At 35.2% G+C, this 25,446-nt stretch overlaps 2 protein-coding genes across 2 annotated transcripts in view; one reads left to right on the top strand and one right to left on the bottom strand.

Moving 5' to 3' along the window:
- Positions 1–25,446, bottom strand: part of LOC106662641 (neuropeptide Y receptor type 2-like) — a 147,349-nt gene that overhangs the window by 50,239 nt on the left and 71,664 nt on the right. The gene's annotated exons all lie outside the window — the stretch shown is intronic.
- Positions 11,790–13,354, top strand: LOC106662643 (ejaculatory bulb-specific protein 3-like). The gene is made up of 2 exons (XM_014386865.2): positions 11,790–12,005; positions 13,057–13,354. Exons 1-2 carry the CDS (start codon positions 11,822–11,824, stop codon positions 13,251–13,253), a joined length of 381 nt encoding a protein of 126 aa, XP_014242351.1. The 5' UTR covers positions 11,790–11,821; the 3' UTR covers positions 13,254–13,354.

Below are 25,446 nucleotides of genomic sequence, written 5' to 3'. Positions count from 1 at the left end.
AAACTCAAACGCTGGAAAAACACTCGAGGTATGTATAAACATCTCAAAACGGAAAACGAAAACATTCCTCTCTCTCTCTCTCTCTCTCTCTCTCTCTCTCTCAGCAGGCAGCAATTGAGGAGGATTGTAGGCCTTTATACCGGCCACTGCCCTCTTAACTATCACCTTAACAAGATGGGTAAGTTGGTCAAGCAGACCACGAAATTAGTGAATTTAATGAATTAAAGTGAAGTATACTTCATTCTAATTCTACTTCAGCTCTCCGTGGCCATTTCATTTGTCTCCGAGAATCCAATCCGATTACACGACATTTGAAAAATGGCAAAAAGGAGGGAAAACTCAAAAGGTGAGGTGAGATAGAAAGTTGGTGTCCGCGTGGATCGAGGTCACGATAGCTAGCTCAAGTGGCAGAGCAGTGGCGTATCTAGATCGTGAGAAGATCGTGGGTTCGAATCCCGCTCGTGCCATTGACTTTTTTTTAAATCAACTAAAAACCTTAATTAATTGTAAGATGGGCAAGGATGAGACGGAAATATGCCGGCTCTGTCAGGAGGGACCAGATTGGCACATACCCTTTGCGAATGTAAAGAATTAGCCCGTTTACCGTTCAGCCACTTCGGTAGGATATTTCTCATACCCAAAGAGATCCACGGTGCACTTTCCAAGCTATGGCTATACATTCCACAATAAACCTGCTTAGATCGCAGTGGAGGAAGAATTGTATTCAATCAACCCCCCTCCCCCAAAGATCCATGGTTGGTGGACAAAGACTGGCGGTCAGGATCCTCGGTACTGCTCAGAGACTAGCATGCCATATCTGGTATGCAGATGGCTCCAAAACCGAGTCAGGATGTGTCAGGACTAGAATTCATATAAGACTAGGGCAATATGACTTGTCTTTAAGGCGGAGACTGTGGTTATTGAACACTGCGCATAGGAGATTAAAAGGCTATGTATCGTTAACAAAAGAACAACCATCAACCCGGACAGCCAGGCGGCACTGAGGGCAATAACCGCATCGATGGTTAAGTCCAGAATCGTTTGGGATTGCATTAGGGCCCTACAAACTTCCCTTGTCTTTGTACAAGGCCACACAGAGCAGAAGGGCAACGAAGAGGCCGGTACATTGGTTACGTTCGATGACACCTAGTAGCTCTAAACAATTTAATGGCATACCAAACAACCAAAACCGTGGTTCTATCAACCAAATGATTTAAAAAATAAGTCCTCCGTTCAATGGGAGTGTATCCCAAGACAGAGGCATTTGGACTGCTAATTTGACACTGCATGCTCCGGACGCATTTGTATAGACTCGGAGATACAAGTCTGTGCCCTTGAAGAAGAAAACACAACTGAATATGTCCTCTATTGGTGCTAAGGTTTATGTAGGCTAGGATTCCTACTATTAAAAGACGAAACACCCGAATTTGAAGGATATCGTTCAAAAAGATTTGCGACCAGAATAATTTATCGTATTTTGAGCTTATGAAAAATATATCACTTTATAATAACAATTTCTTAAATAAATTGTTTTTATGCACAATCTAGAATTAATTTAGAGAAAAAAATCAATGATGGAATATCACACATGTCCTAGGATTACCATTTCTATTAGCCTATTAACCTATTTTCTTGTATAAATTTTTATGCCTCTCCCTGCTTATATTCTTAACATTGGCCTGGCTGGTATTTTTCAATCTTTTAAGGTAAAGTTCATTAAAATTAGGAAGAAACAAAATTTTTTCCTTAAAACTAAAAGGGCTACAAAAATCAAATTATGTTTATAATTAGTCAGAAATAAAGTCCTGATTTTTGAAGTATGTAAATTATATCGGTTTTTATCTTAATTTTTTAATAGGTTATTTTCATGCACATATTCATGATAACTTGGCATTAATTTTGACAGCGTAATATTAGCCAACATCACAAAATTATCGTATTTGTCAACCTATAGCTCATTGCTATATTGTCCATTCCATATATATTTTTATTTTTCAGCGGATTTATGTTGTCAACTTTATAAAGCTTGGTGTGGGATCCTATTAGCACCAGCCCATTGTTCGAAATATCCCTGTATAAAAATGAACCGTTTAAAATAATACATATTATTCCGTTTTAAAACACCATGAGGGCCTGACGATCAAAATCGATCCCCGGGTGAATGACACAAATGTTCTTAACTTATCCTCGTAACGAGAAAGTTTCTCTACCAAAGGAGCCATAAACATTTACGAGAGGGACAACCCTTAAGAATCTCACACATCCGCCGACCCTTATAACGAACCTTTCAGCATCTTTTTCACACTCCTTTCCCTGATAAGAGCTGAGGAAATCCCAACGAGTGTTTTGGAAGATCTGTGCTAGACCCATAAAAAAAGAATTTGTTTTGCAAATAATGGCTTAAAGTTATTTGAACTTATTTGGGTTTCTGTTTGAAGGAGTTTTGTCACTAGGCAACTTCTGCATGTGACTCAAACAACAAATTTACAATGCATAGGAATGTAAATAATAAATAAATTTAATAAAATGTATTTAAAAAATTTATTAGGGGGTTTCTAACTGTACTTTATCGCTGTTGAATCTTTTTTGAGGCATTTTATGTAAATATGAATCTAAAATATATTTTTGATAAATTCACACTTTAAAATGCAAAATAATTGTGATATTTAAAATAATTATGAAAATTGTGATTTTGTTGGTTTAGGTCTAAGGTAACGTCGATTTTCTCTTGGTTAAACTTACAAAGAACAAACCTTGAAAAGCTGACAAGATAGAATGACAGCGCTGGTAGACAAACCACTACATCACTGTCAACATGCGTACAGAGCAGGAAGATCAACGGAAACTGCTCTGTGCCAATTAACTAGTAGCCTAAGGGAAACACTAGAAACAAAGGAAACAGCAATCTGCGCGTTCCTCGACATTGAAGGAGCCTTCGACAATGCATCTCATGCATCAACGAAGGTCTCCCTAGAGACAAAACACGTATACCAGACCATATCTAGATGGATTGGAGAAATGCTAAGAAGTAGAACAGCTGAAACATAGGATCAGAACCCATGGGAAAACTCAACAGTATCTTCCAAGCTGAGATTCACGCAATCGAAAAATGTATTCGATTCAACTTGACTAAAGGGTACAAAAACAAGAATATAGGTATCATGTCAGATAGCCAAGCACTAAGCTCAAATATCATTAGTTCAAACACGGTGTTGAACTGCAAAACCAAATTAAACACATTAGGTACGCAGAACAAAGTCAGCCTACTGGGTACACATGGGCGTAGAAGGCGACGAGAAAGTGGACACCCTTGCAAGGAAAGGAGCTGCTACACCGTTGGTACGACCCGAACCATTCTGTGGCATAGGAATCCACACTATCAATGAGTACCTCAGACAGAAGGACAAAACGAAAATAAAGGAACAATGGAATTCACTCATTGGACACAGGCAGTCCAAGAATCGCCTAACAAATTCCGGAATAAAAAAAGTTACAGAATGTATCAAAGGAAGCAGAAATAATATGCGAATCCTAACAGGATTCTTAACAGGACACTGCAAACTAAATTGACACTTAAACAAGATTGGAATAATCCAAGACGGCACATGTCAGAAGACAACACACCTACTAACAAACTGCGGTGGTACACTTGTCCGCAGAAGGAACTTGGGGATGTACAATGTGACCATAGAAGAGATTCAACCATTGAAACCGGGCCTACTAATCAAGTTCCTTGATGAAATAGGACTCACCGGTGTGCTTTAGGCAAAGAATTGGGGATACAATAGCTCTTAAAGGGCGCAGTATATTATAATCTGATATTACATCTACATCTAATAAAATTTATTTTAAAAAATTATTGGGGTCTCTAATTGTATTTTAGCGCTGTTGAGTCTTTTTTGAGACATTTTATGTAAATATGGATCTAAAATCTATTTTTGATAAATTCACACTTTAAAATGCAAAATGTTTGTAATATTTAAAATAATTACATAAAAGGTCACGAAAGTTGTAATTTTGTTGGTTTAGGTCTAAGCTAACGTCGGTTTTCTCTTGGTTAAACTTACAAAGAACAAACCGCACATATAAGCCTTTCATTACGAGCAGTCGAAACTTAAACGGGTTTTAATTTCAGGGTTTTAAGACCAAGGAATTTAAGCCCGGCGAGAGAAAACTCCCTCATCCCTTTCGAGCCCAGCACGAGCCATCAACTCTAATGCACCCGACAAAAAAGATAAATCGTAGTCCTGCGGGCGGGCTTTTACCCTCCTGTTGCCGCATAAAGGAGAGAAAAAATCGTTTTTACGTTTATTTAGATTTACACGGGATGTATTTAAAAATTATTTTTAATATTAAAACTTATAGATAAGATAACGGTACGCCTCGCCTGTTTAGAACTCGATTAGAAAAGTACCAAATCGAACCGTGAAAAGTAAACACATTTTCCTAACAAAACTTAGCGAAGTTCTATAACAGTTAGGATTATTTTTCCTCAATGTAAATAGAAGACGGTAGGGTCAATATCTAACCGAACCGACTGAAATACAATGATGTATTTATTTTGTCGAGAATTCGTTCTGAAAGTACATAGACTATTTTTCTAACCTTCAGTGAAGCTAGAAAATGGTATTTAAAAGGGAAGAGTTGTTTTTTCCACGTCTTAAAGGACTCGAGGTCATTAATAATTTCCTTTTAGAAGTGATGTTCCTCGTTCCTCGACAGTCCTATTCTAGGTCTTTCTGGTTTAACCGCAATCAGTCGTTTTTGAGATCGAGTTGAAGAAAGAGAATGAGAGCCAATTTGAATTAATAATGGGAAGGAAAAAGGCGATGGAATTTCTAAAACCAAAGCGTTTCAGAAGATAAAACTTTAAAAACATTTTTTTTCGAAGTTGAAAAACTTACTATGGTGATTCCAAACAATAATTTCCAAACCTAGAAACCACCAAATTTCAGAATACGTACTCCATTTAATATTCGTTTTAGTAGTGTAATTGCTTTTTTAAGTACTTTTTTCAAAGATAAAGAAAGTGATGAAAGAATGAAGGAAAACCGTAGTTGATGGATTGATAAGGGGGATTTTATTATTACAAAATAAAAAATAATAAAAAAAATAAAATTTAAGGAAATTTTGAATGAATTTATTAGATGATTTTTAATTTGAGTTCGAAACCGAAATAGTGTAAGTGTTTACTTTTTACATTTACCAAAACGATTGCAACTTTGATTGTATGATTATTGTATTATTATTACTCGGAATAAAAGTGTTTTAAGATTCAAAACATTTTTAGTTCATTCATTCAGAATTTCTTTTATTATTTTATTTTTTATTGTCATTAATGTTTCCATCTTACGAATCCGTCAACCAGGCTTTTTTCCATCCCTGCATCAATTTTTCATCTTTGAACAAAAATAATTAAAAGTGCAATTACACCACTAAAAAGGGTATTAAATGGGGTTCGTTTTCTGAAATTTTCTGGTCCCTAGGTTTGGAAATAGTAGTCTAGAATCACCATAGTAAGTATTTCACCTTTGACATAACTTTTTTTTTTAAGTTCTGGCTACTAAAAGGCATATTTCACCAAAGTTTACAAGTTTAGCTGTGATTACATCTTATTGGAAATTTAACGTAGTTTTCAATGGTATCAACGGATTTGTCCAAAACCTTTTAATTTCGGAGTCACCATTGTTTATTTGATGCAAGACCGTAAAATCTTAAAAAATCAGAAAAATAGGAATAACTCCGAAACTGTTGAGATTCGGCCCATAATTAATTAGGACCTTTTGGTTCCATTTTGAATGTAGAATCTACTGGCAAAGTTTGTAGCCGAACACCCTGTATATATATTTCGTTTGTTATTTTGTATAAAAAAAGGTTTAAAATTTTGTTTTTCGGTTGTTGCCAAAGATTAATTTTCTTTTATTAAAATTAACATTCGACTACAATTTAGACTTTCACGCTTGAATAGAAGTTACAGACTTTTCTGGGAAAAAATGCGGATCAAAATTAAAGCCTAGTTTAGAAATATAGTTAAACGAAAGAATATTGGAAAAAAGCTGTTCGTCGAGTATGAGTTAATAGAGCAATAATAAAGGTAAGCATATAACAGAAGACCAATTATTTAAATGATTGAAAATTTCTTAATAAAATTCGTTCAATTAATTAAGATTTTTAGTTGAGATAAAAAAGTCAGTGTCACGAGCGGGATTCGAACCCACGTTCTTCGGCTAGATACGCCGCTGCTCGACCACTTGGGCTATCTTGACTTCGATCCACTCGGACACTAACTTCCCATCTCAACCCCACCTTTTGGATTTTACCTCCTTTTTGCGATTTTTCAAGCTCGTGACACTGACTTTTTTTATCTCAACTAAAAACCTTGATTAATTGAAAGATATTAATTAATTGGTCAAGCGGACCACGAAAACTAGTGAACTTAATAAAATTGTTGAACCGGGCATGGGTTATTTATAGGGTCCGCCCAAACTAGCGGGTTTCCCAACTACACAAACATTACGCCGTCTTCAGTGGGAAATGTATTGGACACCACCATCAACTTTATTAGTAAATCTAATCCAAAATATATTTAATTTTATATCCTTTGTTAAACTATTTAAATCGTATCTTTTTATTAATTATTAACTTTAGATAAATTATCCGAACTGAAAATAAATGTAATTGATATGTTAATATATATATGCGTTAAGATCGCCCTTGAATTTGCATAATCTTTTTTTTAACGTTTCCGATGCCGTTTAATGAGCGGGTGTAGGCCAGACCTGGCATTTTCAATTTTGTCCTTCCAAAGGCTCGCGTTAAGGATCACCCTGCCTATCAATTAAATCAAACCACTGTAACGACTAAAGACCTACAATTACACAGAAAAGAACAACAAAAAAGTTCTCATTACCTTTATGCACGGCAAGTTTCCCTCTCGGTTAATAAATGTGCTTAATATCCTGCTATTAATATTCATTACTATCAATTATGATACATGTGCTGTACTGGGATGGAATTTACATTTTGACGTCCGGAAAACACAAACATATGTTCACTACGTCGATTTAAATATTTTAATAAAATATTATTTCAATCTGAAAATAAAGAGGTAAATAAAGGCGAATGTTATATATANTATATATATTATTTATTTATTTTTATATGAGAATAATAAGAGAAGTTTCACCTTTTTGTTAATTTTTGTTAATTGAGAGTCAAATTCATTAGGTAGAATGAACCGTTTGTTATATGAAAATTATACAAATTTCTATTTGAAGCCAGGTCTACATTTGATCTTTTTCTGATTGAAAGGACATAATTCAACGTGACGGAGACACCCATTTTGTTTAATTATGCATCTTTCAATTAAGATCTAAGTATTCTCTTGAGAAAAATCTATTCCGACTCTTGAACAATTTACAACACGAGGAAAATAAATTTGAATCGTGTTTGCAATAAATATAGTTGGTCGTATGACTGAATTTCATATTGAAATATTAATTATAACAGCTTATTTCTGTCCGGCAAAGAAAGGTTTCTTGATGTGTTCCATGTAGTTGAAGGGTGCAACTCCTTGGCGCTATATAGAAGGCGTGTAGGGATGCCACCCGAATCTGTATCTCGGCAGTGAGTATCCGAGAGTATGACCCTGTTCCGATTTTTGGAGGAAACAGTGTTGTTTTATGGTATATAATGCTACTACTACTAACACTGATAGTTTTGTGTCCCTAGAGAGAGTTGAGAGTGAGTGTATTTATTGACGTGAACGTGTAGTGCGAGAAGGTCGATGGCAGAATATTCATAACACCATCAAACCTCAATTAGGTTAGTTATATAATAGGTGTACAGGGTGAAAAGGAATATGAAACAATCCATCACTCTAAATGAGTGAATGGTATGAAATAAGAAAGAAGGTATTTAAGAACAAGTGATAGAGTGAATTGATTTGGTTTTAGGAATTGATTGCTTTGGAGGCTAAAATGACATAGCTTTGGGAGCGCCTGGAGACGAAGTCTGACCCCGGACCAACATGCGTGGTGGATGATTCTTGAGATATACCGGTAATTTATTGTCAATTACAAAAACTGGAATTGCGAGAAGTAATAGGCTCAACTTTATACATTCACGCGTGTGCATCAATGAGCTTATATAAACTGCTCAAAAATGAATAGCAATATAGCCAATTTTGTAGTATTTACTTTGCCTAGAATTTTAATTTTATTTGTCTTATAAATTGCATTAAAATTTGTTAGAAATTATGTTTTTTTTACTGAAGGAAAATTAGGGGATTTTGAAAAATATCAAAATAAAAGGTTTTAATTCCAGCTATTGTATGTATTAATAGTTCTGTTTATTGGACACAATAATTGGTTAAAATAAAAACAATTAATAACGTGTATAATGTCCTCTGTTAGCTAAAACCTCTCTGCACCTGTTAGGCATATGTTCATAAGGTTGTCACTAATTTCATAAGTAATTTTACTCATAGATGTTGCATCTGTACTCAGCTGTTGCAGGTGAACTGGCTATGGTGATCGAAAAGCCTTCTCTACAACGCATCCCACATTGGCTTAATAGGATTGAGGTCTGGAGAAAATGGGGGAAAGGTGCAGATGGAAAATTTCCATGTTTTCGAAATTATTGATGAACAACTCTGACTATGAGGTTTGGCATTGTCATCCAGAAATCGAAAATCCCTGCCAATGAGATCCGTAGTTTGAGGGGTGTATTCCTCTATAACGTCTTGGACATAATGGACTGCGGTGAGGTCGCCTTCAACAATATGGAGTCCAGTTCGTCCTCCAGTGTAAATCCCAGCCCAGACTCTACTCGGCTTCCTCCAAACTGCACTGAAGGGAGCGCGAACTGGGGCATTGTACGCATCCCATCTCGGTAGACTCTTCGGCGCATGCTATCACATTACAGACAGAAACGTAACAGCATTCCAATTGGTGTTCTCTTCTAGGCGATCGCTGCACCATATTCTCCTGAGTTGCTAGTGGCGCGCTCGTGCTGCTCGTCATCACAAAGGGGCATACGATTTGAAGCCAACTTCCCACAAACGATTTCGTGTAGTTTATGTTGATAAAAGCCTTGCAAAACATCAACATTATTGATGTTACAGTATTTCTGTCCTCCCTTAACGTAATGCGTTGAGATCCATTACCAGGCGTCCTATTGGCCTGGATAAAGTTCCTTCCAGTCTCTCGAGAGACCGCGCTCCACCAGAAACTACTGGCCTCCATCCACTTGGCGGTGACCTCATTCTCACAATAATATTGCAAATTTCTGGTTCAAGATGATCTTTCCATGGTTGAAGAGAATACAACTGGATTAAAATGGAGAAAAGACGAGAAAAGGTGTTTGCTTACAAAATGAGTAATCTTCACGTTTACTATTCTTAAGTATATCCGTTATTAAAACTGAGGATTAACATTTGTTTGTTTTTGGTTTGTATTTTCTACTTTGTTTTAACCAAATAACAAGAATAAATTGGTTAATTTAATTGAAATTAATAGAATACGAATAAATTACAAATATCACTATTTATTTTTGCGCAATTTAAAACAGTTAAGCTCATTCATATACTATACATAGCATAATTTCAAATAATAAGTATTTTACCTAAAATAATGCGTACATTTATCTTAAATATATTTCTCTCTAAAAGCATTAATTATTTATTTTAGATTCGATTAGAATGTCAAGTCAAGAGCGTTTTAAAGTTAGGTGAAGAACGCAAAAGCTTCAATGTGCTTTAAAACAACGTACCTTGCCCGAAAGGCCTAGGTATAATTGCTCTTTTGTCTAAGACTTCAACACTTTAACGATAACATAGAATGCTAAAAGCTATTACAAGTTACTGAAACCCTTTGGAGAACATCTTCTCAACTTTAAACCATTTCCAGTTGGATGTTCTGGCCCTTTTTAAGAAACAAAAAGCATAATCGGTTCAAGAGACTTTAAAAGCTATAAGAACCCTCGTTTTAGCTTTTAATACAAATTAATTGAGACTTTATTAATCTCAAAACAAAAAAAACATTTCAAATGACTGAGAGCTTAAAATAGAAATTATCTCATCCAAGTCAGTAAATTTTTGTATGTGCATATAACCTTATTGACAATGTTTTGATGATATCAATGATGATTATCACCGAAAGCTCGCCAATCAAACGATTTGATTGTGTTACGGTCTAGACCATCCTTTGATATTTTCCTCCATATTTCATAAGCCGATAATCGGATTGTATGTACTGCGATCACGAGTTACAAGACAATAAACCCTTATTTACAAAAAAAAAAGTTAAACTCAGCTAATAGGATTTCCGTACGTACTTAGTGCGCAGTATTTTATAAGCACAGAAATGGAGTAGGAGGTCTCGGAAATCTTGAAATTATTTAAAAGAAGGAAAATACCATAAAATAAAGTAAGTGCACGACAAACTGAGTATTCACACGTCAACGTAAAAATTAATTTTCCAAGTACATTTTAGGGTTTTTTTTGCATTGATTCCAAAAGAACTCATGGTTTTCACTCTCACATTTTCTCCGCTTCATTGAATCATGGAAATGTAATCTAAGCCTAATCTAATCTAACCGTAACCAAACCTAACGTAAATGCCAATTCCAACTCTAACCCTAACCTAATCAATTCTAACCTAACCTACGCCAACCCTAACAAACTAGCTCGCAGTAAACAAAAGCTGCACAGCTCGAATTCTTAGTTATAAGTAAGACGAGGCAATATACTGTAAACTTTTTTTTAATGCTTTATGTGCCTTACTGAAAGCACAGCTTTACTAGAGATTTTCTTCCTAGCCTAACCTGACTGAACTAAACCCTCATACTGATCTTAACCTAACTTAACTCAACCTAACCTGGCTTAACTCGTGCGCACTCCCCATAACGCGAAACTTTGTGACAAATTGGCTGTAAACCAAAGATTTATAGCGCGAATTCAATGTAAGTAAGGTGATGCATTATGCTGACTCCACTTTGCTTATGTTTAATGTGTCTTACTGAATGCGTTTACTATCGATTTTCTTTGTTGTCGATGAAGGTGCAATATTTTTGTTTTTTACTCAACCTAAGAAGATCAAAGTTCACAATTGTTTTGCCAACATGTGCTTATAACTTCTGGACTTCGCCAAAATGCATTGTCCAAAACTATTCATTTTTATTCACTAACTAACTTTTGCAGACTCCGTAATTTATTGATTTCAGATATATTTGCTTACATCGAGACTATGACAAATCTTGAAGATCAAAGTGATTTTGGGCGGATTTCCGACAAAAGCCGCTTACTTTGGCATTTGAAACGTTGATTGTAATGATAATCTGATACGAATCCCGACAAACCGTTGAGATTTTTAGCCACCGTCCTGTTTTTCTCCCGTTAATACAAGAAGAACTACTATTTGTAATTGACAAATAAAATGAAAAAAATTAACTGGTTAATGGAATAAATAGGTAAAAAAAGAAAAGCGTGGGAAATACAAGTTGGATGGATTAATATAGAAGGAATAGTGAGCATAAGGAAAATGAATTCATGTCCAAACAAACACCACCAATTTAGTATAAAATCGGAAAAAAATTGAAAAATCAGTGTGACGATTCTGCCATTTTAGAAGTTTAACTTAACAATTGATATTGCGTTTGAGAAATGAATGGTTGGACAAGGGAGATAACGACCGGGTAGGTCCATAACTGGTATTTAGCCGGCAATGCTCGGGTCTTAAGGAAATTACAGACTGTTGAATTCTCCTATTTGTATAAAAACGAGTCGTCCTTGCTGAACCGCCACTGTCATCAGACTGGAATCATGTTGCATCGACTCGTCTGTTCCATTCTGCTTGTCTTCTGCCTCGTCCAGGCAGAGGACGACTACGTCTTCGACGAAAGCGTTGATATCGACTCTGTCATCAAAAACGATGCTATTCTGAATTCGTATCTCAAGTGCTTCTTCAACACAGGCGCATGCAGTTCCCGAGCAGAAAGAGTCAAAGGTACAAAAACGAAAGACATATTTTCAACATGATCATACATCTTGGGCCAACACACACACACACACACCTCGGACAAACTTTGAGGATTCCGGATATGCAGAAACGTTTTAATCACCAACCCCGATTATAACGACGTTAAGTGAATATTTACTTTGCTTTTACTTGGTAATTCTAAATACGTTGAGTTGATATGTTTACTTAACATTCAGCCGTCTTGCAAGAATTTCACGTTTAAAGTTTCTTTACACGTTACGACATATAGCTCTTTTATTTATTATTATACGCATTAAACGATTATTATGCTCAACATAAAAATATTACAACCTCTTTGATCCTTAGAATATTATCAATACAGTTTAACAAACTACACATTTATATTTATTTTTCTCAATAGAAACTAACGCAGAACTAACTGCCTCGTTCGGGGATAGGCTTTCTGAAATTTCGAATGACCCTAGGCTCCTAAAACGTTGTGGATGGCTGGCACGACATGCACACCATTCACGGGAGACCTGCCATGGTTTTGAGGGTCCTCGGAGGGATAATTTGAGTGAGACGTTTGTTGCAGCTGGTGGCCTACATTGGGCCGGGATTGGGAGAGACCTGTGAGACTTTTCACTTCTTCTTGTCATGGCTATGGTTCATGTGTCTGAAAAAACTTTGAACATTGTGTTGTTTGACAGCTGTGTTGGACGTTTTGAGGCATCAGTGATCTTTACAGATGTTCTGTTTATTGTTGATTTACATATTGGCTAATATGTCCTTTTACTTAGACTATTCATTATCATCATTCCTTTGAACTTTTGTTACTATAATAATATGTATATTGTGAGATTTCTTCTTGTAGTAAGTGGGATGATAAACTTGTGTCTTGGTCGTTTTCGAACATGTTGGTTGGAGTTACCTCGTTGTTTTTATCTGTCAGATAACACAGACCAAAACAGCGAGAATAAATAGAAAGACCAAAATGATCAGAAATGTCCAAAACTCCCAAAATGCTTTGAACTTAATATGATGATGAAAAAAACAAAACAATTGGTTTTTGTTTCAGGCAAAATATCTCACGTCTTTTCCACTGTCTGTGGCGATTGCAGCCCTAGACAAAAGCAACTTCTGCACCACGTCTTGACAATTTTCGTCACGAGGAGGCCTGACGACTGGAAAAAGCTGCTCGAGATGTACGACCCGGAGAACAAGTATACCGCCCAGATGAACGCCTTCATCTCCGCTCCTGAACCTCAGGTGTAACGTGCAGAACTCGAAAATAACTATTATAATTATTTCAAAAGGCAAGAATTATAAAACGGTGTAATTAGAGCAAAATATACACATCACATAATTGGATTGTTCATAGGAGAATTCTTTCCAACAGCCTACTGTTATCAACTTTGTTATCGTTTTACGCGCAATTATCGTGTGAAATAATATTTGGCCATTCGAAATGGAATAGTCTGTGATTTCGAAGAAAGTAGAGGTTTGTACTGAGGATGTAAGGTTTAATGAGGTTATACGAAAGGAATGTGGTCTTCATAACGTTGAAAGCACCCTCTCCCACAGGCGAAAAAGATCAGGGCAATATAAATGGACATTTTCACCACTTAGGAAAAGGAAAGTGGATAGTAAAGTAATGCAAGATTGTACTCAGATAAAACTGAATTTAAGCCCTTTTCCCCCATTCCAGTTTCTCACCGTACCCTTGCCGGCGGAACACAGCAACTAACCATCTTTCTATGCCGAATTAATTTTTTAAAATTATTATTAATTTAATTAGGTATTCCAATAATTCCCTTCCTGATTACTTCTTTTGAATTTTTTATCTAATACAATTATGAACTATTAATCAAGGAGTAACCAGCCTGAAGTTAAAAGTTCAGGGGAGCGCTTAAATCCAAAACGTTACCTGATTATCAGTAAAACTTAAAAAAATAGCAAGGTGCTATGCCAGATAAATCTTTTGGACCCTCAAATGTACTCAATGTACTCTTTTCTATGAGTAGTTTGTTAAGAATTACTGGCCAGCTGTGGTAGAAGAGAAGCTTTAAAATTTTCCATTTAAAGAGGGAACAGTTGTGTACTGTGTGATGGACATCGCCATCTACTCCGCAGTCAGGGACTGTTAGCTCTATAGAATCGTTGCGGGTAGGTGTTAAAATTTACTTTCCCTGATTGAAACCAAGATTGGTGTGAAACTCTTGGTTTAGCTTTCCCTTGGTACTTGCATCACAAATTTCCTTTTCTTATCTGTTTCCGAGCGATCTTGAAGCCAATCAATCGTTTATGATAGAGGTGATAATTTTTCTTATAATTTTGAGACACGCCCCCATTTCGGTTTCGTTATTAGGATACAATGTGTTGGTATAACAATGGATCTAGGTCGAAAGAAGATACAGGGGAAAATTTAGTTCCAAATCCAACTACCCAGAGCCCATTGGCATGAAAACCAATGGGGTTTATTAAGTTCACGCAATTTAGAAATATGTTCAATTTAATCTAAACAAAGATAGCCAAGGCCAGATTAGGCTAAAAGACAGCCATCAGAGCATTAAACCCAGCCTCTTGCTCTAGTGAAGCTGAATCAAACTAAATAGGTTACGTTTGCAAAAGAGAATCATTTTATACTGGGTTTCTTAAAAATCCACCTCCTTGACAGATTTGAAAGGTCTATAGTCTAAAGTCTACAGAAACCATCGTAGGAAAATCAAATATACTCTATGTCTCTTTGGTTTTTCCTTTTACGGGCTGGATCTCTTCTGGATAGAAGAGAACTTTAGAAAAAAAAAGTTACCAATTTTTGGATTTATCAATCATCCAAAATGCAGACCGTAAACCCACAATTGATCTATATAAAAAACCTACCAGTTCTGAACAAATATTAAACTATTTCTCCAACCCAAAGAGTTAATACTATTAAAAATATAGTAGGAAAATTTATGAATTATCAGATATACCGTTTCACAGATGTATCCAAAAATATTTAAAAAAACTAATAAAACAAAATTATCTAAAAAATCTTATAGAAAGAATAAGAAACAAAGGAGAAAAAAGAGTACTAAAAAAGAAAAAGAAAAAACGAAAGATTGAACAAAATGAAGTAACTCAATATGTAGGGGTTAATTTTGGTTGATGGCCTCACTGAAAAAATAATAAAAATTTGCAAAAAAGAAGAAATAATTTATCCACACATCAGTGAAAAGGTATACATTTTATTACCTCCTATAAATATCCTACTGGAAAAATAAAAACCGAATAATAGTTTATAAGTTAAAATAATACACCTGTCAAAAAACCTATATAGGAAAAACAATACATTTTTTGTACAAAAGGCTAAACCAACACAAGCAAGATGTAAATAATAAAAAAAAGTTTAGGTCAACGTATCACAAAATTCAGAACATGATATAAATGTTCAGGATGTAAAAATACTAAGTAGAGAAAACAATAATGTAAAATTATTATAGTTGGAAAACATTTACATCAATATAGATAACAGTAACATCAACATTCAACAAAATAAAAATAAAATTCGTCAACAGTAAACGAGTAACCTACCCGGTTTATGTGTCAGCAAATAAACCAAGGCAGGTGCTCGGAAGAATACATTGATTAATAATAAATTAAATATAAACATTTTAATATTAAAACCTATACTAATTTATAATTTTAGAGAGTAAAACTGAAGATGAGAGGGAAGCCCCCGAAATCGATTTCATAAACATCAAAGCATTTAAAAAACGACGGGATTTTGTTTTTGAAGAAAAACATACTACATGTCAAATATACTTTGAATTTACAGATTTACAGACCAGGTATTTCAAACTCAATAGACGTATGAGGTTAGCATTAACTAATCTTTGTGATTTGCCTACAAAGAAGCAGAGGAAACGCTAACATGCTTTAGACTGTGATGCAACACTTACCTGAAGGACGAAGTGCTACGGTACATACATCACAAATGATTCAATTAATCCAATTGGTCGGTCAATGAGGACTCGCAGGGATACAGAACAGGGGATACAGGCTGTTAAAGGGCTCAGCAACTGAATCTAGTTACCCATCTCATCATTTTGCATATCTTGATTCTTTTCCCTTCGTTTTTTATCATTGAATTTAAGCCCAGAATTCTAACGCCAGTATCGTAAACATCAAATTCAGGGTGTTTGTGTTATTTGAAGGTCGTAACATTCCTCAATTTCGCTTCAAACTGGAGTGTACGAGTTTCAACTTAATTGAGGTTTCTGTGTTTATTACTGGAGATACATGGGGGGTGTTTGAATCCCTTCGCCCCCGGTCCACCTTTTCGACGGACAACGATATTGCCGGGTTTCTCACTGAAAACCACTCAGAGAACGGCCATTACGCCCCATCCATCTTCCTTTATAAATGGAAACTGCGAGGCTTTTGTTCTGCCGTCGGGCCAGAAAAACAATAGATTTAATTGTTATACAAAACCATTTGGGCGATTGAGTTGGAAAACCTGATCTATCAACTATCAAAACTACGTCTTAACCATGGATCGTTTCGTTGTTGTTCTTATGAATTAGTTAGACGAACTTAAATCAGTTTATTTCAGCTAGCACGACATCAACAAAAATCGATTACGGAAAATACATTCACCAATAACCTAATTTCACTCACGACCTGAATCATGTTTTTACTTTCTTCCGTGTGGTTGAGTATGTCATATCTTTTAAACCACCTCCTCAATTTGCGAAAAACATTTCTATGTATTCGTTCAGGATCCTTGCGTAGAGCCTAGTGAAATGGCTTGAAAAATTAAACAGTAAATAATGAGAAAAACACAATGATGAGAGTTGTTATTTATTAAAATTGTTTTAATTATAATGATATAAGTTATAGTAATATTTAATTATGATACAATGGGAATTATAAAGTGGAAATTATACCCATTATCTCTCAGAAGGGAGTAATTAAAGTAGATAAGTTTGCTCCTAATATTTAGTGTTAACTTATAATTATTAAGGGGATTATTTTAGATTACTACTAGTTAAGTCGAAAAAAGCCATGAACGATCGAGTCTCTTGTAGACCAGAAATCTATTGGATATAAAGGTCATTTCGGTACAATTTTACAAATCCTGAAACAAATAGATGATTCAAAAGCCAAAACTTAGAGAACCATTGTTGATAGATGATAAAGAAGCATTTATATGTATGTATGTATGTATGTATGTATATACAGGGTGAATTGCTACTCGTGCTACAAACTTCTCCAGTAGATTCTTCACCCTAAAATGAACAAAAAAGTTCATATTGTCCATGGTCCGATTCTCAACCATTTCAGAGTAATTTCGCTTTTTATCGATTTTGAAAGATATCACGTCCTGGCGTCGGAAAATCGTGATATCTTTTAATCTAAACATTTCTCTGAAAATCTAATAGCACCGTTGAAATTCCCGTTAATTTTTCAATAAGAAGATGACGGTGGCAAAATGTTTGGGCTAATTTTTTGTGTTTTATTTCAGCCAGAACTACAAAAAGAGTGGAAAATTGTGTAAATCGGAAAGTGTATAAAGTAATCCAGAGTTTCTAATTTTAGTCTCAGAAGGCAGCAAATTTGAGGAAAACTACCTGATTTAATAACGCTTCCAACGCACTCGTCATTTTCTTATTTAGTGGTTGTGAGACCAAGATGTTGATGACAAAAAGAGAAAAAATGGTGGTTCAAGGATTGCTAATGTTTGAGAGTGACTTGCTACTCGTGCTACAAACTTCACCAGTAGATTCTTGACCCTAAAATGAACAAAAAAGTTCATATTGACCATGGTCCGATTCTCAACCATTTCAGAGTAATTTCGCTTTTTATCGATTTTGAAAGATATCACGTCCTGGCGTCGGAAAATCGTGATATCTTTTAATCTAAACATTTCTCTTAAAATCTATAAGCACCGTTGAAATCCCCGTTAATTTTTCAATAAGAAGATGAAGGTGGCAAAACGTTTGGGTCTTTCTTCCTTGACCTTCTAGCTGTTTGTAAACTTCTTAAGCATTACATACTAAATGGGCATTAAATTAAATTAAAAAATTTCAATGGAATTATGATTTTGATTCTCTCTAAAAATTAACGGGGATTTCAACGGTGCTTATAGATTTTAAGAGAAATGTTTAGATTAAAAGATATCACGATTTTCCGACGCCAGGACGTGATATCTTTCAAAATCGATAAAAAGCGAAATTACTCTGAAATGGTTGAGAATCGGACCATGGTCAATATGAACTTTTTTGTTCATTTTAGGGTCAAGAATCTACTGGTGAAGTTTGTAGCACGAGTAGCAATTCACCCTGTATATAAAATTTATTTTGGGATTGAAGAGTATAGATACTTTTAAGTCACTTAAGACATTGATTCGTCTGCCCCTAAAGAACCTGCGCTCCCTATATGTTATCCTTCCCCCTATGATAAACTATTATTTTGGATTTATTTAAATTTTAAATTTACTGACAAGTTCCAATGGGAGAAATAATTTTCTAAAGCGTGAATGTACCTCTGCAAGTCGATGGAAAGCTGTATGAGAATGACTACAGCAAATTCTGAGATATAGAGCACCATGAAGGTCATTAATAGATACGAAATCAACAAGGGGCCAAGAACGTAGCCCCGCCTAACCCAGATTCAACCGGGAAATATTGCGAGGCCGAGACGTTAATTTTAACAGCGGGACTTAAATGGGCTAAAAGGTCAACTAGCACATTGTCAATTAGCTATAGGTGCAGACCAGAAATCCTACTCTGGAGTAACCATGAAGGTGAAACCTATCCTCACACACATACGAGGTGCCGATAAAGTCAAACAGACAACAAAACGGAAAGAATTTAAAAAAACATAACACATTCGCATGTGTTTGGGTATGGAGAAGATATTGGGACTAAGGAAGACAGGAAAAGACAGACAAGGAAGACAAAAAACTAATATTAACATCGCCAAAGTAAAGCCTCCAACAGAATTAAAATTTAAATAGAGAAAATAACGGCTAATGAGGGAAACTGGGAACTGTGGATCCCAGGGGCGACATGAACAAGATATTTGGATTCAAACCAAAATTCAGGACAGACGAGATACCAAAAAATAATGGACAAAAAAGGAAATGACCCCTTTGTTGAGACTGGTGGTACTAGAACGCAAGAAGGTTCCGGGGCAGGAGTATTCGTCTCTGGAGCCAAACACTCCAAACCCATGGGAAAGAACACTAGCATCTTTCAGGCTTAAATCCACGCATTTGAGAGATGAACTCTGTTCAACCTAAACAAAGGTAAAAACAAGAACATAGCCATCATGTCGGGCAGCCATCTGAGCACTAAGCCAAACATTATTAGCTCAAAGAAGGTGCTGAATTTCAAAGCTAATTTAAATAAATTAGGAATGCAAAATAAAGTTACTATTTGCTTGGTCCCAGGACACCCAGTAGAGGGAAACGTGGTTGTCCTTGCTACAGAGCTCATGGGTCTTGAACCCTTTTGTCAATCAGGGATTCATACTATCAACAAGTATCTTAATGTTAGGCAAAAAGGCAGGTGAAAACAAAGAGAAAACTCATTGGACACAGAAAATCCAAGAACCTCCTAACGAGCTTCGGAAGGAAGAAACTACAGGATTCGTTAAACTAAGATGGTAAAAACTTCGAATCCTAAAAGGATAACAGGACACAGCAGATTGAACAAGCATTTGTGAAAGGAAGCAGAGGACCAACATACCTACTAACAAACTGTAACACTTGCCCGCTGGAGGAATTTTTGCATATTTTGACTGTTAAAGAAATTCAATCATTGAAACTGCGCCTACTAATCAAATTACTTGATGAACTAGGACCAGGTGTGCTGTAGGTACAAAAAGTGGGTACAGTAGCTATCGAATGGAGCAGTTTTTTACGCAAACGAATACTACATCTACATCATATTTACAATTGCAGATAACAAGACCTTGAGTAATACTGGTACTTATATAACCCCAGACATGATGCTGCAGGTGATTAAAATTTCGTACAATTTGTCATTTAGGGTTGGGCAACCTCCAAAATTCCTTTGTACAATAAATACAAAAAATCTTATAGAGCCATTTGATCTGTAGACACACATTCTCCCAAAACCTTATTTTCAGGTCAATAAATTATGTTCTAATGCTTGATTTTTTTAAAAATGACATTGTCAATACAATAATGCTTTTTAATGACCTGAAATATATTAGGTTGTACCGATTTATGCCACTTTTGGAACACTGTGCACTAAGAAAATTTTAGAAGATTCGACATATAATCTTGACCTTCGATAGATTTTTTAGATCCATGATTCAATTTTTTCAATGGATAAAATGAAGTTTCACAGAAGTCGAAAGTGCAGACATGTATAACTAGGAGAGATACCAACGTGTGCTCCAGAAACTGGCTAAAACATATCATAACGGACTAAGTTTTAAATTATTAATTAAATTTTGTATTAAATCATAAAAATACTAATTAAAAAAACACGCTCAATTTGATTCACCGTATTAAAAGAGCAAATATTAATGTGCAGTTAGCCGACACTGCATACACAAGGTATGTTAAAATTTACTTAGAAATTCACGAGACCTAAATAAAATTGAAAACATAATTCATACATTTTGTATTAAATAAAGCTTCGATAAATAAACATGGCTGAGTTCTTAATGTCAAGTCACAAAAAAATATAATAAAATTGATTTACTGTAGCTATTCGCCGATCGACAAAGTAATTATTTTAGACAAAATACAAAGTATTAAAATAAAATAGGACCTCAGTTTAAATAGAAAATCTATAATGAACGTATAGGAATAATATTGCAGTTTGACATTTGAAAAATAATAATAAATAAGTAGGAAATAAAAACGTCTAGTGGACATTCCAAGTCTTTTTTTTTTGCCAATGCCAATTTATTTTCCTCCCACGTCTAAACCAGACCAGAAAAACATGTTATTTCGTTTGTAGATTAAACTGAAATTGGACGCATTGGTGTACTCGTTTCCTTAACCATATTTTTTACAAATCGTCTGAAATTTCAATTGTCACAACAGATAATTTATTCCTAGTTTGATATCAAAAATAAAGATTTAGTCCAGTACGTAGTACCTAGCATATTAGTGATATTGTTTTATTATTTGCTGTTCAATTATTTATGCAGTTAAAAATAATCAAAAGCTAAACAATAACTAAAAACTTCAAAATTTTGATATATAAAATAAAAAATGTAGAGATATGTACTTACAATAAATATAGTTTTACGCTTGGGAATGTACCAGTAAATCCAAATAAGTTTGTTTATTAACTTTTAAGTAAATTGCAATCACAAATTTTAAAAATTGATTGACTCGTTAAACTTAGACGATTTTAACGATGAAAATAGATTATCGACCTGCTGGATACAAGAAGTTCTTTTTAAAAAACATGCGGTTCAACATTTATCCAAGTAATATACTACAATTAATTAAGGTTTTTAGTTGAGATAAAAAAGTCAATAGCACGAACGGGATTCGAACCCACGATCTTCGGCTTGATACGCCTTGAAAAATGGTAAAAAGGAGGGAAAACTCATAAAGTGGGGTTGAGATAGGAAGTTGGTGTCCGAGTGGATCGAGGTCCCGATAGCTCAGGTGGTAGAGCAGCGGCGTATCAAGCCGAAGATCGTGGGTTCGAATCCCGCTCGTGCCATTGACTTTTTTATCTCAACTAAAAACCTTAATTAATTGTAGTATATTAATTGGTCAAGCGGACCACGAAATTAGTGAATTTATCCAAGTGCCACTCCACATAATATAATGCATACCAACCTGGAATAAACAATCAATGATATATTTAAAGCCTATTTAAGTCGGGCGAGGGCACTTGTTGGTTTCCAGGTGAGCTGACATTTTCAGGGGGTGATATTTCACGCTCGGCGAATTTAGGCAGCCGACGAGGAGCTGAAAACCGTCCCTTCAAAGCAAAATATCCGGGTTCTGACCTGTCCGGCATGCCCTTGCTATTCCAACATCGATTTTACAGCATAAAAAAAACATGGTTGTATACGACACGGAAGGATTTATCATTCTAAGTAAGAAAAACCTCGAGAGCCAGGAAAGGCCGAAGCAGATCTAACTGGATATATACCGTCTCTAATTTCCAGGGCTGGATTCAAAATACATAATGTATTTCTGCATTCATTTTATAATATTACTATTACAAGTAAATACAAATTAAACAACAAAGAAAGAAAATAGCGAAAAATACTTAAAATTGGTGGAATGCTTAGTCCTTTAAGCTTTAACGAACCACTTAAAATATTGAAATTCCGAAATGAGTCTGTTAGGACAAAGAAGCGAGACAAAGACCTGATTGATCGGAAACTCAAATTAAAAGTGCATTGTTTCCCAGGACTCAACAACATATCTCAAAACCTAATTAATTTCAACTTAGTCTTTTATAAACTATCTTTATTTTACTACGAAGAAACCGGCCATTCGTCGTCCTTGCAAGTAGAATATACGGGGACAGGGATAACCGCAGGTCTTATTCGACCATAGCTCTCCCCTTTTGTTCCCATTGTAACCGGATTAAGCGTTGATCTGGGGTCTCTGATGGCCGTCTCGTGTCCATGAGCATTTTAATGTCCCTTTCATCCAATGAGTATTCATTAACATCTTCTCCCTGGGTGATTAATTGACTTTTAAGGCAGCGGGCGCGGGATTATCACAAAGTCCGAGTGTTAATTGATAAAATTCCCTATGAGTATGTCCTAGATATTTGACACTCTGAATAAGAAGCTGTATGTAATTCAAGCAGTGAGTTGTCAATAAAGGAATATTGAGTCTGAAACCATCTTCGGTGCCGAGTTTGACAGCCATTTTCTTTTTCCGTCCTGGATAATTAATTAATAGAAGAAAATTTAGGATTTAACTTAAACTCCTTGAGGAAAAATAGGGCAGCTTTCACTCTTTATTTAAAAATACACGCTAATTTTTGTTACATGAAAAGTCCAGAAACATTCCAACAATAAACAGGAAGTCAGATGCATTTCACAAGTAAACACAATGACAAGTTCTTTGAAAAGTTTATGTCAAAAGCTTTTAGCAATTAAACGTCTATTTCGTTTCCCAATTGATTTAAATTGTTCAAAACAGATTGCGTATTTTGAAACGAGGTAATGGATTCTGTCGTAAACACCCTTCTGAGTAAACCATATCAACAAATACCACTAAATACCTTGTTTACAATTAAAAAATAAATAAATAAACAAAAGAAAAAAATTATAAACTTAACAACCAAGGTAAAATATTTAGAGAATTTCGCATATTAGTGAAAAAAGAAAATCTTTATTTATTTAATTAATTGTTAATTCCAAATATAAAGTGAAAAGCTCAATACTGCCAGCCTCATATTGAATAAAACATAGGCACGTTTTACATTTTCCCAGAGGCGGGTAGACACAATTAGAGTTAAGTGGTGGTTTCACTTGACATTCAGCAGTTGTCCTAAAATAAATAAAAAATAAAAAAATGAAAAGTAAAACGGGAAAACTTTCTTTGACTAAAGGTATAACCGTTATCGCAACAAAAGTTACAAACACACACACACACACACACACACGCACGCACGCATACATACATACATATATATAACACATACGCATGTATGAAAGTTATGTCAAAAAATTGTTATCTTCAAATCGAGGTAGAGTGCATAAGTTACATTTTCCCAAGGATATAGGACACGTGTAGACGATATTCTTAGAAACTATGTAAGCAGCATTAAACTGCATTTTCTCCCACTCCCGATTTATCTCGTTACAATATCAATATCTAATTATTATTATCTCTCTTTTCATACGTAGAAGTAGAAGGTCAACGGGTCCAATTGTTGTATTCACTTAGCTAAATAAAAGTTATTTTTAAAAACAAAAAAGTTCTTAACCAATTACTGACTATCTTGAACTAAACATTTCAATTAATCAAATCTCTCTCTTTCTCTCTTTTTTCTCTTTCCCTCACAATTTTTCTCTCACTATCTCTTTCTCTTTCTCTCTCTCTCTCTCTCTCTCTCTCTCTCTCTCTCTCTCTCTCTCTCTCTCTCTCTCTCTTTCTCTCTCACACTCACTCTTTATCTACCTCTATCTACCCCTCCCTCTATCTGGCTATCTATTTATCTCTAGGACTACCTATCTATTCATCTATATCTACCACTCTATCTATTTACCCATATTATTTTCGTATGCGGTAGCAACCGTTCAATAGAAGCATAACCTAGGTTATCAAGAAGAACCGAGAAAAAGAATTGCAGTAATGATAATTCGATTGATTTGCTAGTTAAGCATCACTAAGTGCCTTGAGTTAATAACTACTACTCCTTAAAAGAAGGATCGAGACAATTGAACCGTACTAAGAAACTAGGAAAAGTACAGTAAGCCAAAATCTGTAGGGCTTGGGGAATACAAACCACCACTTTCTAGTATCCTTCTCATTATCATTATCAAATCTAATCAGGCTGTTTTCTATATAGCTTTTTGGGCTTTTACAGAATATTGTAGTCAGATTTCCAGTTGCAGCTTCTATCGGCCTTAAGTCTTTTTCGATTCCCATGTTCCCGGCGTACAATTTTTCCCAGATAAATGACACTTTCCATCCCCCACTTGTAAAGAAAATGGAGTGTGTCGTGTATGCTGGTCCGTTAGCTTCGAGATCTTTGCAGAGTCGAAAAAGATATTTGACTATCTGGCTATCTAACTGTAAAGGTTTTTGAATTGCCATTAGTTCCGCTGGTTGTCGGAACGCCATTTGGTCTATAGTTATGTCATCCCAAGGATAGAAGTACCATTTTGATTATATTTCACTGATGTACATCACAATTAAAAGTTTATCTTGCTTCCGTCAATATACCTACAAAACCTATGGGTAAAATATATTCTAAGATAGAAATTATTAGATTAGTATTTTCGTAAATTAGGTCCCTGAACAGTTGCTAGGCTTGATTTAAAATTTAAACTGAAAAAATTATGCTAAGGTGTGTGTGCGAATATATGGGTGTCTTATATATTAACACCGTCAGCGCCAGTCAGCGTATGTTTAATTTAACTTTTAATTTTACCGTCTATATAAAAGGGCGAAAAAAGATTTCAAAAATACCATTTTTGAATTTTTTGTCCAATGGTTTATGTTGTATTTTTACGTCTAATTTAGTGTATAGTTCAGTTACATTGAAAATATATCCCAAACCTTTTTATTCAAGGATCAATCCAGAAACTAACGGCAGAACTACTAAACTTAAGACGAAGCACACATAGAAGCAGAAAGAAGCCAATGCAGATATTGCCAGTAAGAAGAAGAAACAGCGGAACATGTCTTCGCTCGGTGTGAATGCCTACGTAGGATGTGATTTTTACCCTTGGGATAGAAAAAGTCAAGACCTGAAAACACTGGAGAACTTAACAAAGTTTTGGAATC

The sequence above is a fragment of the Cimex lectularius genome, unplaced genomic scaffold (assembly GCF_000648675.2).
Source record: "Cimex lectularius strain Harlan isolate CLEC.00 unplaced genomic scaffold, Clec_2.1 scaffold43, whole genome shotgun sequence".
NCBI lineage: Eukaryota > Metazoa > Arthropoda > Insecta > Hemiptera > Cimicidae > Cimex > Cimex lectularius.
The sequence above is the reverse complement of the archived record's forward strand: the minus strand, read 5'-3'. Positions and strand labels throughout refer to the sequence as shown.